General features: G+C 37.7%; 1 protein-coding gene across 1 annotated transcript; it reads left to right on the forward strand.

Annotated features, from left to right (window-relative positions):
* Nucleotides 1-931: 931 nt before the first annotated feature.
* On the forward strand, nucleotides 932-1,903 carry LOC103609037 (olfactory receptor 4D10-like). The gene has a single exon (XM_008593407.1). It carries the CDS (start codon nucleotides 945-947, stop codon nucleotides 1,878-1,880), a length of 936 nt encoding a protein of 311 aa, XP_008591629.1. The 5' UTR covers nucleotides 932-944; the 3' UTR covers nucleotides 1,881-1,903.
* The last annotated feature ends 12,257 nt before the right edge of the window (nucleotides 1,904-14,160 follow it).

The following is a 14,160-nucleotide window of genomic DNA, read 5'->3' on the forward strand; positions in this document are numbered from 1 at the left end:
CACCTGCCTTCAAACGCAGGGATCTGCACCCTCATTCAGTCTTACAGCCTCTCAAGTGAATCTCCCTACTGGCTCAGATTCCACCTCCTCCCTACTGACTCAAACTGATATTATGCACAGTATCCATCCTACACAGTTCATAGTTAAGGAGTCAGAACCACCATCATTCAGCTATTAGATGGCAGAATAAGAAAAAGATAGAACACGTGCTTCAATCTTCCAATACAGAGCTCTCTGCACTACATCCCATTGTCTCTAGCAGAAGAGAGGTTCTTCCTTTTGGAAAAAAAATAAATCACCTTTCAGGTTTCCAGAACCTCCATAGCTTCTTATAACGTGCTTCTGCAAAGTGTAGAAAAATAACAGATGATGGTGATAATGATAATAATAATAATAATAATAATAATAATAATAATAATAATAATAATAATAATAATAATAATAATAAACCAGCAGCAGTAAAAACAAAAATAAGAACCTGCAGATAATCCTTTCTCTTTCTGCTTTTAGGGAAGCCAGAATCTTTTGACCCCCAAAGCAGCATAAGTGACAAAAAGAGATGAAAAGTGTTTCTTAAAGCAGAATAAACAGAAAAAGATTTATTACATTGAAGTTTTATTCCAAAGGTACCAAACTGAACTTTGGTAGTAGTATCTTTTTAAAATATGCTAATGTCACTACTTAACATATTTTCTTTTCCAAAACAGTTCTATAGGAAAAGAATTATTGAATGACACTGCATATGATAAATTTTCTCACCAAATTGACTGCAATCATAAAAAAGTGGATACACAACTCAACAAATTGCAGACTCTACAGCCACATGGGGAAGGTTCTGATTTCCATTCTTAGTGCTTAAGAAGACAATAAAATAAATAGTTCAGTGCTTTCGTATAACACTGCTTGGTGGGGGGTGGGGGAGGAGGAAAAAAGAGGATGATTCAATGGAGTTGAAAAACTATACCAAGGTAGAAGAATTTATTTTCCTTGGACTAACCCAGAATCGAGAAGTCAGCTTGGTCTTGTTTCTTTTCCTACTTTTTGTGTACATGACAGCCCTGCTGGGAAACCTCCTCATCATGGTCACCGTGACCTGGGAATCTCGCCTTCACACACCCATGTATTTTTTGCTCCGGAATTTATCTATTGCCGATATCTGCTTTTCCTCCATCACAGCTCCCAAGGTTCTGGTGGACCTTCTGTCCGAGACAAAGACCATCTCCTTCAATGGCTGCTTCACTCAGATGTTTTTCTTCCACCTTATTGGAGGGGTGGATGTCTTTTCTTTGTCAGTGATGGCTTTAGATCGATATGTGGCCATCTCCAAGCCTCTGCACTACGTGAACATCATGAGCAGAGACCGTTGCATTGGGTTAACAGTGGCTGCCTGGGTGGGGGGCTTTGTCCACTCCATCGTGCAGATTTCCCTACTGCTCCCTCTCCCCTTCTGTGGACCTAATGTCCTTGACACTTTCTACTGTGATGTCCCCCAGGTCCTCAGACTCGCCTGCACTGACATTTTTGTACTTGAACTGTTGATGATTTCCAATAATGGGCTGCTCACCACTCTGTGGTTTTTCCTGCTCCTTGTGTCTTATTTGGTCATATTATTATTACTAAGGTCTCAGGCAGGGGAGGGTAGGAGGAAAGCCATCTCCACCTGCACCTCCCACATCACTGTGGTGACCCTGCATTTTGTGCCCTGCATCTATGTCTATGCCCGGCCCTTCACTGCCCTCCCCACAGATAAGGCCATCTCTGTGACTTTCACTGTCATCTCCCCTCTGCTGAATCCCTTGATCTACACTCTGAGGAATCATGAGATGAAGGCAGCCATGAGAAGACTCAGGAGAAGACTCCTGCTGTTGGAAAGGAAATAGAAAAAAATTCCCCAACTCTTCAAAACCAAGGACACATTTTATTATTTTTCCAATGGATTCATAGTCATATACTCAAGTATACTGTCAATAAGCCAACTGTACTTATTATGTTTCTTTTTAAGTTAACAGGTTATGGATAGTTCAAAAATGTCTGGTCAGGAAAAGACTCAGAACTTCTGAATGGAAATAAACCAGTGTCTCCCTCTTCTTCACCACCAAGGTTTCATTTTTGGAGTTTTCTACCATGGACTCCAGGTTTTGGAAATGTTGCCTATCAAATATATTTATCTCATTATTTCTAAGCATTTTCTTTATTTTTACTAGTAATGTATATATTATTATAACATAATATCATATGTATACTATAATATTATATATTGGGTATATATACCCAGTAAAGCTTCTTATTAGCATTTAGTTGGCAGAAATATCAATTACTTAAATGGAGTCCTCATGGTCCAGAAAAGAGAGGAAAAATTGTTAGCAAATATGTACATGATTTTGCAGTCCAATTTTTAAAGGAAAATTAATCTAAGTGTATTCAGACATCATCATTATCTTTCTACTTTTATAAAAGGAAAGGAAAGTGACAATATATCCAAAACATAACAGAGTTTGGGGATTGGTTTTCTATACGATTTTCATAAGGTAAACGTACCCTAAATTATAGTTATGATGGACAAGGTCATTAATTATTTTACCTTTACTTGAACCCAGGCTCACTGGCCACCACAGCCACATTCCCTCAGAACTCTGGGTTTAGTTCTAGTACTGCATTTAGCATTCTGTTTTGAAATTTCCTATTGTCTTGTCTCTCGCTCACTGGTCTGTGAGGTGTTCAAGGGCAGGGATTATGTTTTATTTACTGGTATAGCAGTTGAAACATACTAAGACTTCTGCAAAAAGTTGTTGAATAAATAGCTAAAAGATTGAATGTTGTCTCTTATTTGAAGCACTGTAGTCAGTGAGATTCTATAAATAATAAAAATCCATGAAGCTACTTTATGCCATGTACATACATGTGTAAAGCTTTGCATAAAATAGAAAAGTGTTATTCACACAATTCTGCAATCATGTCTTTAGTCATTTAGTTCATATTTTTTCACAGATACCAGGGGTTCTTCTTGCTATGTATGAAAGAAACAATATTTTTTATTTTTTTACAACTCAGTTTTTATTTCAAGCTCTTATTAATTTGTGGTGGGTGGAAATTTAACCTCTTAGTCCAGAGTTCCCTTAATGGTTTCTTAGTTCCAGGAAAAGAGAATGGTAAATAGGGACAAAAGGAAATACATATTATGTAAAGGTGGAGTCTTTTATGGGTCTATAATGGTAACTATGTAATAGTAAAACATAAGCAATTCATTAACGTGCTACCCTATATATTCATTCCAATCACTTTATTTGTAATATGAACCTTACAAAAGTACTCAGCTTTTCACAAGAGAGACACGGGAAAACTGCAAATTCAATTACTGAAGTAATTCAGAAGACTGCACAATTAGATTATGTGTCTTACCTCAATGAGGTCAGCCTGTAACAACAAGAAATAAGTGAGTAGCTTAAGATTTTTATAGAATCTCTCTGGTTCTCAGACTTTACCTCCAGCTGAGCAATATAAACCCAAAGCTTATCATTTCTTTAATGTAAATTATTCAATGTAGTTAGAAGTAGCCACCCCACCTTCAAGCTCCTGTAGTATTCGTAAGGTCAAGTACAGTAGCCACTTTGCAAACAAAAAGAAATCACTTTGTAATCACAATGTCACTTGCTTGGATCACAAAGAAAATTATTACAATCAGTAATGTGATAATTTGATTACAACTAATGCCTGCGTATTCCCAGAATCATAAGCCAAATAAACCTCTGTTCTTTATAAATCACCCAGTCCAGGTATTTCTGTTATAGCAACACAAATGGACTTATACAGAAAACTGGTACCAAAGAGTGGGGTGTTGCTATACAGATACCTGAAAATGTGGATGCAACTTTGGAACTGGGTAATGGACAAAGGCTGGAGGAGTTTGGAGGACTTAGAAGAAGACAAAAAGATGAGGGAAAGTTTGAAACATTTTAGAGATTGTTTAAATGGTTGTGACCAGAGTGTTGATAGAAACATGGACAGTAAAGACCACGTGGATGATGAGGTCTCAGATAGAAATGAGGAACTTATTGGGAATTGGACAAAAGATAACTGTTACTACACCATAGCAAGGAATTTGGCTGCATGGTGTCCATGCCCTTAAACTTTGTGGAAGGAGGGACTTAAAATCTGTGAACCAGAATGTTTAGCAGAAGAAATTTCCAAGAAGCAAAGCATTAAGGAAGCTGCATGGTTACTTTTAACAGCCTATTCTGAGTTATGGCAGCAAAGGCATGATGTAAAGCCAGAATTTAAAAGGGAAGCAGAGTGTAAAGATTTGGAAAATTTGCAGCCTGGCCATGTGGTAGAGAAGCAGAGAGTTGGAGAAAATGCAAGAGTGAAGCAGATAAACTGGTTACTAAAGACATTAGCTTGGCAGTGAGGCAGCCAGATGCTAATAACCAGGACAATGGGGAAAAAGCCCTAAAGTCATTTCAGAAGACTGGAAGGGTGCCCCTACCATAAAAGACCGTGAGGCCTAGAAGGATTGAGTTGTCCCAGAGGACAGACCTGGGGCACAGCTGCCCTCAGGAACCTGCTCCTTGCATCCCAGCTGATCTGGCTGGAGCAGCCCTGCCTCAACCAGCCCCAAGTGTGGTTCATGCAGCAACTCTGGAGAGTAGAAGCCTGAAACCTTGGTGGCATCCACATTGTGTTAAGTCTGCAGGCCAGTAGGACATGAGAGCAGTGGAGGAATGGCAACCTTCACTCAGATTTCAGAAGATGTATGGAAAAGCTTGGGGGTCCAGGCAGAGACCTGCCACAGGGTTGGAGCTACCACAGAGGCCATCTACTACAGCAATGCCAAGCAGAAAAGTGAAGTCAGAGCCCCCACCAGGGAAATTTCTAGTACAGCCAAGGCAGCAGGGCTACTGCCAGGACCCCAGAACAGTAAGGCCTCTGGCAACGTGCAACACTGGCCTGGAAAAGCTACAGGCACCAGCATTGCACCTAGCAGAGCTGTGGGAGTGAGGCTGCCCAAGGATTTGGGGGCCCAGATGCCCAATTGTGCCCAGGATGCAGGACTTAGAATCAAAGAAGATTATTTTGGAGCTTTAAGACATAATGTCTGCCCTGCTGGGTTTTGGACTTGTTTAGGGCCTGTTTTTCCTTTCTTCTGGCCTATTTTTGCCTTTTGGAATAGGAATGTGTACCCAATGTCTATTCCACCATTGTATCTTGGCAGTAGATAATTTGTTTTTGATTTTTACAGTTTCACAGCTGGAAGGACTTTTGCTTTTTGTCTCAGATGAGACTTTGGACTTTGGACTTTTAAGTTGTTGTGGAACAAGCTAAGACCTTTGGGACTGTTGGGATAGAATGACTGTATTTTGTATGTGAGAGGGACATGAGTTTTGGGGGGCCAGAGGCAAAATGATAGAGTTAGGATGTGTTGCCCCCACTAAAACTCATGTGGAAATCTGATCCCCAGTATGGCAGTGTTGGGAGCTGATTGAGTCATGTGGACAGATCCCTCATGAATGGATTAATGCTTTCCCTAGGTGGGGGGATTAATGAGTGAGTTCTCAATCCATTAGTTCCCATGAGAGCTGGTTGTCTAAAAGACCCTGGCACCTCCTCTCTCTCTCTCTCTCTCTCTCTTGCTTCCTCTTGCTATGTGATCTGCTTGTACCCACTGGCTGCCTGCCGCTTTCCACCATGAGCAGAAGCAGCCTGATGCTGCTGTCCCAGAAACATAAACCAAATAAACCTCTGTTCTTTATAAATTACTCAGTCTCAGGTCTTTCAGTTATAGCAACACAGATGGACTAATACAACCTGTGTGCAATATGTGGTGCTCAAATCAGGATAATTACTATATTCAACAATATACAATGTCATCATTTTTTGTTGCCTATTACCAATTCCTTTCTTCGCCCCTTCCCCTTTTCCCACCTCTGGTAACCTTAGTTCTCCTTTTGAGAGTTCAACATATTATTGTGATTGTTGTGTCTTTCTTTATTTTTTTTAATTTTATTTTATTTTATCAATATACAATGTGGTTGATTTTTGTGGCCCATTACCAAAACCTCCCTCCCCTCACCTTCTCCCCCCACATCAACCTCATATCTGTTTGCTTGTCTTAACCTCTTCAAGGAATTACAATTGTTGTTAGTTAAATGTAAAAGTAAAATGTATGACAAAAAACAAAAATGGGAAAATAAGTATTTTTGTAAGGTTCATATTACACATGAAGTGATATAATATGATATATACAAAGGCCATCTGGTGTGAATCAAAGATGCATATGTAAAGATGCATATTTGTAAACTAAAGATGCATTTAGTAACCCTAAAGAATAAAATTAAAACATAAAGTTTATAAGCCAATACATGAGATAAAATGGAACACTAAACAATATTGAATTACTCCAAAAGAAGGAAGGAAAAGAAGAAAAAGTATTCAAGAATAGATGGAGACATTTTTTTAAAGATAGCAAATTGGTAGAAGTAAACATAACCACATTAGAAATTATGTTACAGACTTCTCACTGTCATAATGGGAGTTTACACACAGCAAGGTAAGAAAGCAAAAATTACCTATGGGTAATGGATTAGAGTTGGAGACATCAGTATGAAATCATTTAGCTTAATATAAAGACAGATGGTTATGTGTGCTAATATTTATAGATATGTGTATATGCATGAGTTAGTATGTATTTACATTTACTATATATACATAGTCTTTCCTTGTTCTGTTGGTGGAGTTGAGAAAGTCTAGAAGCAATGTTATTCCAGTGGCAGCAACCACATCTCATGCCCAGATATTGATTATCTAATATCATTCTCCAATAAAAAGAAAGAGGGCTCCTTAGAGATGTGGAGGATTGTAGGGTTAGCAGAGAGGATATTCAACATAAGCCTGCAGCATCTACAGGCTTTTAGTGCCAAAAAGCAAAATGATGGAGTGAAGGTTGTCAAAAGGACAAGGAGCTGAAAGAGCTTCTAGTAGCCAAAGTTGGAAGGATTCAAGCAAGGAAACACACAATGTAATGTTGGACAATAATGTAAGGTACAGAATATATATCCATGAGATGATAATGACATAAATAAACAATTGAATAAACAAACAAATGGAAGAGAGTGTCAAGCTAGTGGAGAAAAATTCCAAATAATTTACATAGATACTCCATCCTTAAGGAGGTGGAGAATAGCTCTCCAGTCATTTAATGTGCACTGCATACAGTGACTTCCTCCAAAGAGTATGGTATGGATGGAAGGGGTGGGAAGTGACTTTACAATGGGGAAATGACAAACACTGCCTCAGCAAGGTGATCAAGGTTAACAACATCAGTGATAAGTCATGTTAATAGCATGTACCCTTTGATATAATGTAATGAGTATGTCAACTTACCTAGGTAGTGTTCCTCCTCCAATTTCATAATCCCTGTCTAACCATGAGGAAATCATCAGGCAAATTCCAGTAGAGGGACATCGGACAACATACCTGATCAGGACCCCTCAATCGTCAGGATCATAAAGAAGAAGAAAAATCTGAAAAACTGTCACAGTCTAGAGGAGTCTAAGGAGATGACAACTAAATGTAATGTGGTGTCATGGACAGGATCCTTAAATTGAAAAAAGAAACATTAGGTGAAAACTAAGAAAATCCAAATAAAGTATGGGCTTTAGTTAATAAACATGTTTGATTATTGCTTCATTAATTGAGACAAATGCAACAAACAAACATAAGATGTTAATAATAGGGGAAGTATGGGAAGTCTCTGTACAATTTTAACAATTTTTCTGTAAATCTAAAAGTACTTAAAAAGTACATTAAAAGGAAAGTATTAAAAGGCAGAGATTGTCAGACTGGATAAAATATTAAGTCCCAGTTATAAATTATTTCCAAAGATAATTTTTAAAAAAAGAAAGACACATAGATTTCTTAAAAATAATAAAAATATTCCATGCAAACACTAATTATAATAAATCTGGAAGACCTATATGAATATCAGAAAAAGAAGTCTTTAAGACAAGAAATCTTACAAGAGGTAAAGAAGAACATTCCATGGGGGAAAATATTTGCAAACCATTCAACTGACAAGGGATTAATATCCAGAATATACAAGGAATTCAAACAACTTAACAGTAGAAAAAGAAGTAAAATGATTTTAAAATGTGCTAAGGACCTGAAAAAGCATTTCTCAAAGGAAGTTATGCAAATGGCCAACAGGTACATGCAAAAATGTCCAGCATCACTAAGCATCAGAGAAATGCAAATCAAAACCACATTGAAATATCATGTCACCCCAGTTAGACTGGCCATTATCAAAAAGACAGAGAATAACAAATGCTGGCACAGATGCAGAGAAAAGGAACCCTCCTACACTGTTGGTGGAACTATGTATTAGTACAACCATTATGAAAAATAATATGGAGGTTCCTTAAACAACTACAGATAGAACTGCCATAAGGTCCAGCAATCCCACTGCTGGGTATATACCCAAAAAAATGGGAATCATCATGTCGAAGGGATACCTGCATGCCCATGTTTATCACAACTTTATTTGCAATAGCCAAGGGTTGTAACCAACCTAAATATCCATCAACAAATGTCTGGATAAGGAAAATGTGGTATTTATACACAATGGAATACTACTCTGCCATAAAAAAGAATGAAATTCTGCCATTCAGAGAAACATGGATGAACTTAGAGAAAATTATGTTAAGTGAAACAAACTAGACACAGAAAGAGAAATACCACGTATTTTCATTCATAAGTGGGAGCTAAAAAAATAAACAAATAAAAAACAAAAGATACAACAACGCAATAATAAGTTCAACTTTCAAAAAGAGAGAACAGAACTGAGGCTACCAGAGTGGGAAAAAGGAAGGGGGAGGGGGTTATTGAGAAATTGGTAAAGAATCAGAAAAAATGATTACATTATTACATTGTATAATGTTGAATATACTTATTATCCTGATTTGAGCACTACATATTGCACACAGGTATTGATATTCAAAGCTGTACCCCACAGATGTGTACAATGAACTATATAATATTATATTATTATTTCTTCACCTACAACTCTGAGGACCTTTTTCCTGTTACCTAGCTCATACACCTGTGTGTGAAGGGTTTGTAAATGGGCTCGAGGGGTCTGTGAGACCTAGCCCTAGCTCTACAGTTTTTTAAGGTCCAGAAATCCACAAAATGTCTCTTCCTGATCACAAACCCTCTCTTTTCCGTAAATATAACCTCTATATTCGCCTTTGTAATAGTTCACCTCCTTGTTTTTCTTTATAGTATTCCATTTATGTTTGAAAATATTCATTGAATTTGCCTATTTTTATCTTTAGAATCATGCTACACGTATTGTTCCTTCTGTTGCTCAAAATTATGTGTTTTCTGAGATGTATCATGTTGTTTTCACTCTCTGATGATATTCCATTGTATGAATATACTAAATCTATTGGTCCTTTTTATTGATGTGCATTTAGGTTTGTTCCCACTCTAGGGCTCTTACACAGCTAATTACTATATGACATTCTTGTAAATATATCCTGGAACATATGTACTCAGTTTGAAAAATAAAATAAAATGGGATGAAGGACACCGTTCCGCTGGTAACATAAAAATACAAATAACCATAAGAGACTATTATCAACAAAAATATGCAAACAAATTGGAAAATAGGAAGGAAACGGATAAATTGCTGGACACATACAACCTACCAAAACTGAAACGAAAATAAAGAGAAAACCAGAACAGACCAATAATGAGTATGAGATTGAAGCCGTAATTACTAGTGTTTCATCGAAAATAAGCCCAGAATCAAATGGCTTCATTGCTAAATTCCACCAAAGTTTTCAAGAAAAATTAATAGCAATTCTTCTCAAACTATTCCAAAATATCAAAGCAGGGGGTATGCTTCAAAACTCATTCTTTGAGGCCAGAATTACCCCAATATCAAAATCAGACAAAGATAAAATAAAACTACAGGCCAATATCCCTGATGAACATAGATGCAAAAATTCTCAACAAAGTACTAGCAAACAGAATTCAACAACATATCAACAAAATTGTCCACCATGATCAAGTAAGATTCATCCAGGGATGCAGAATGGTTCCATATATACAGATCAATATATGTGATACACTATATCAACAAAATGAAGTACAAAAACAATATGGTAAACCCAATAAATACAAAAAAAAGCATTTGATAAAATTCAACATTCCTTCATAATGAAAACTCTCAACAAATTAGGTGTACAAGGAAAGTATCTCAACACAATAAAAGACATATATAACAAACACACAGCTAACATAATCTTGAACAGAGAAAAGTTAAAAGCTTTTCCTCTAAGAACAGGAATAAGACAAGGATGCCCAATCTCACCACTATTATTCAACATAGTAATGGAGGTTCTAGCCAGAGCAATCAGGCAAGAGAAAGAAATGGAGTGCATCCAAATTAGAAAAGAGGAAGTTGAATTGCCCATTTGCAGACAACATGATTTTATATAAAGAAAAACTAAAGAATTTACACACACACACACACACACACAACAACAACAACAAAAAACTCTTAGAACTGATTAACAAATTCAGTAAGGTTGCAAGATACAAAATCAACATTCAAAACTTAGTAGCATTTCTATATACCAATAAGAAGCAAGTTGAAAAAGAAATCAAGAAAGCAATCTCATTTACAATAGCTATGCCCCCAAGAAGAATACATTGGGGAAAACACATCTTCTTCAATACATGGTGCTAAGAAAACTGGATATCCATGTGCAGAAGGATGAAACTAGACCTGTATCTCTCACCATTTACAAAAAATCAATTCAATATGATTTAAAGGCTTAAATGTAAGACCTGAAACTATAAAACTACTGGAATAAAACATAGGGGTAACACTATAAGACAATGATCTGGGCAAAAATTTTATGGAGAAGACTTCTAAATCACTGGCAACAAAAGCAAAAATAGACAAATGGGATTATATCAAACTGAAAAGCTTCCGGCACAGCAAAAGAAACAGTCAACAGAGCAAACAGGCAACTAGTGAAATGGGATAAAATATTTGCAAACTATTCATCCAACAAGGAATTAATATCCAGTATACAAGTAACCTAAACAACTTAACAGCAAAAAAACCAACAATCCAATTTTTAAAAATGGGGATATAACCTGAAAAGACATTTCTCTAAATAAGACACACAAATGACCAACAGCTATATGAAAAAATTCTCAGCATCACTAATCATCAAGGAAATGCAAATCAAAACCCCAATAAGATACCATATAACCCCAGTTAAAATGCAAATTAACACCATAATGAAATATCACCAGAATAACAAAAATGCAAGACACTGATAATAGCAAACTCAATCGCAAGAAAACAATCTCATCAAAATATGGGCAAATGAGCTGAATATGCATTTCTCAAGATGTACAAATGGCCAACAAGTATATGAGAAATGCTCAACATCACTAATTATTAAGGAAATGCAAATCAAAACTACAGTGAGATGTCATCTCACTCCAGTTGGAATGGCTATTATCAAAGACAGAAAATAGCAAATGCTGGCAAGAATGCTAAGAAAGGGGAACTCATACATTGTTGGTGGGAATGTAAACTAGTAAACATTTACAAAAAACAGTCTCAAAAACTATAGAATATATAAAACTATAAATAGAGTCACTATATGATCCATCAATCCCACTACTAGGTATATATCTAAAGGAGTGGAAATCAGTATATTGAAAAGATATTTGCTCTCCGATTTTTATTGCAGCACTATTCACAGTAGCCAAGATATGGAGTCAGGAGGCAGAGCAAGATAGCATACTAGGAGACATTATTCCTCTCTCCTACAAAGATGGAGAATGCAGCAAATAAGCAACTACATGTGGACTAGAAAAACTAAAGAAGGGAGCTGGAGCACAGAAAAGCAGTAGCAGAGACTGTGGTGAGTGCGGAAATTCAGGAAAGCCACAAAGAGATTGAAAAGTTTCTCCATCATCACCACCCCATTCCTCAACCCAGAGTAGTGGGGTGTGGGGAAAATAGAATAATTTCCTCAGGTTTCCTTGGCTCAGGTCTGTTTGGGGGATGGCGTAGCATGTTTTTTGTAAACAAGTTGTGTGTGGGTGGAGTTAGTGTGCATGTGCACCAATGTATCTTTCTAGTTATTTGCTTTTGTGTGCTCTTCAGTTTCTGAAGCAGTGCTGACCTAAGAGCTGGCAGCTGAGTGTCTAAAAATAGAGCATGTTTACTCTACTGGCAGCTGCTCAGTTTCAGTTTTCCTTTGGACTTTGCCAGTTACCTAGCTCATAGACCCGGCATGAATGGTTTGTGAATGGGCTTGATGGGTCTGTGAGCACCAGACCCTAGCTCTAGCTCTACATGGGTTTTCTGGAATTTTGTGACATAAAGGTGAAAGGACCAGTGACCCAACCCATGGTGGAGTCTGTGCCACTCATGCAGCCATGCACTTGGTGTCAGGAACTGCTGCAGGCATGTGTGTGGCTGCATTGGCCTGGGGAGGGGCTCATGCAGAGCTTCCCCCACCCCCCAGGTCCCGGACTGCTACAGTGAACTAGGAATTGGCATTAAACCTTGGCTTCAGTCCTGCATCCTGGGAATAGCTGTTCCAGTGCAGCAAGGATGGCACCCTCAGGACAGACGGAGTCAATGTGCACAAGCTCCAGATCTAGAAAACAGCTAATTCAGGTCTGTTGCTTGTGGTTGGTGACCCTGCCTACTTCGGTGGGATGTTCCTACAATACTCAGAGCCATGAGGAGGGAAAGGAGAACAAATATGCCTCTCTGAGTGGCAGCCTCTGCAGCCATGCACCTGGTACTGGGAACTCCTGGCAAGCCCTCCTTCTTTGGTGAGGCACACTTGTAATTCATGCAGGCATGAGGAGGTAGTGAAGGATTCATATGCCTCTTTCAGGCACAGACACATAACTACAGCTCCAATGAGCCTGCCCACGTCAACCCACCCCATCAAGGAGGATGCAGAAGAATCCATGACCTTGAAAACATGTTTTTTGAAGTAACCAGGTAACCAAAAGAAAAAGAAAATGAAAAATACCTACAAGAGCTGTCAGACAACCTTAAGCATGCAAACATCCAAATTATGGCTGTTCAGGAAGAAGAGAAAGGGAAAGGCATTCAAAACCTATTCAATGAAATAATAGCAGAAAACTTCCCAGGTATTGGGATAAATATGGACTACCTGATCCAAGAGGCTCAAAGATCCCCAATCAGATTCAATCCAAAAAGGTCCTCTCTAAGACCTTTGATAGTCTAACTTTGTAGTTAAATTGTCAAAGTCAAAGACAAAGAGAATCCTAAAAGCAGCAAGAGAAAAGTTCCAAGTCATCTATAAGGGAGTCACCATCAGACTAGCAGAAGATTTCTTAGCAGAAACCTCATAGGTCAGGAGAGAACAGGATGATATATTCAAAATACTAAAAGAAAACACCACTGGCCAAGAATACCATTTCCAGCAAGGCTATTCTTCACAAATGAAGGAGAAATAGTGTATTTTCCAGACAGACAAAAACTGCAGAAGTTCACCACCACACAACCAGTGCTACAAAAAATACCTCAAGGAGTCTGCATCTGGAATCCAAAAACTGTTCATCACCACCATGAATACACAAGAGAGAACAAAACCCACTGGAACAGCAAATAAGCAAATGAGAAACAGCCTAATGCTTCTATGAAAAAACTCTAGGAGTTGATAAATGATCTCAGCAAAGTTGAAAGATACAAAATGAACACACAAAAATCAGTAGCATCTCTGTACTCCTACAGTGAACATGCAGAAAAAGAAATTAAGAAAGCTAGCCCATTTACAATAGCCATCAAAAAAATGAAATACTTAGGAAGAAAGTTAACCAAGGATGTGAAAAATCTCTATGAAGAGAATTACAAGCCATTGCTGAGAGAAATTAAAGAGGACACAAGAAGATGGAAAGATAACCCATGCTCTTGGATTGGAAGCATTAACATTGTGAAAATGTCCATGTTACCCAAACTGATCTACAGATTCAAGGCAATCCCTATCAAAATTCCAAAGACATTTTTCCCAGAAGTGGAAAAAACTATCCATTTACATGGAATAACAAAAGACCATGCATAGACAAAACAATCCTGAGCAAAATAATAAA

Source organism: Galeopterus variegatus, unplaced genomic scaffold (assembly GCF_000696425.1).
Source record: "Galeopterus variegatus unplaced genomic scaffold, G_variegatus-3.0.2 Scaffold9107, whole genome shotgun sequence".
Taxonomy (NCBI): Eukaryota; Metazoa; Chordata; class Mammalia; order Dermoptera; family Cynocephalidae; genus Galeopterus; species Galeopterus variegatus.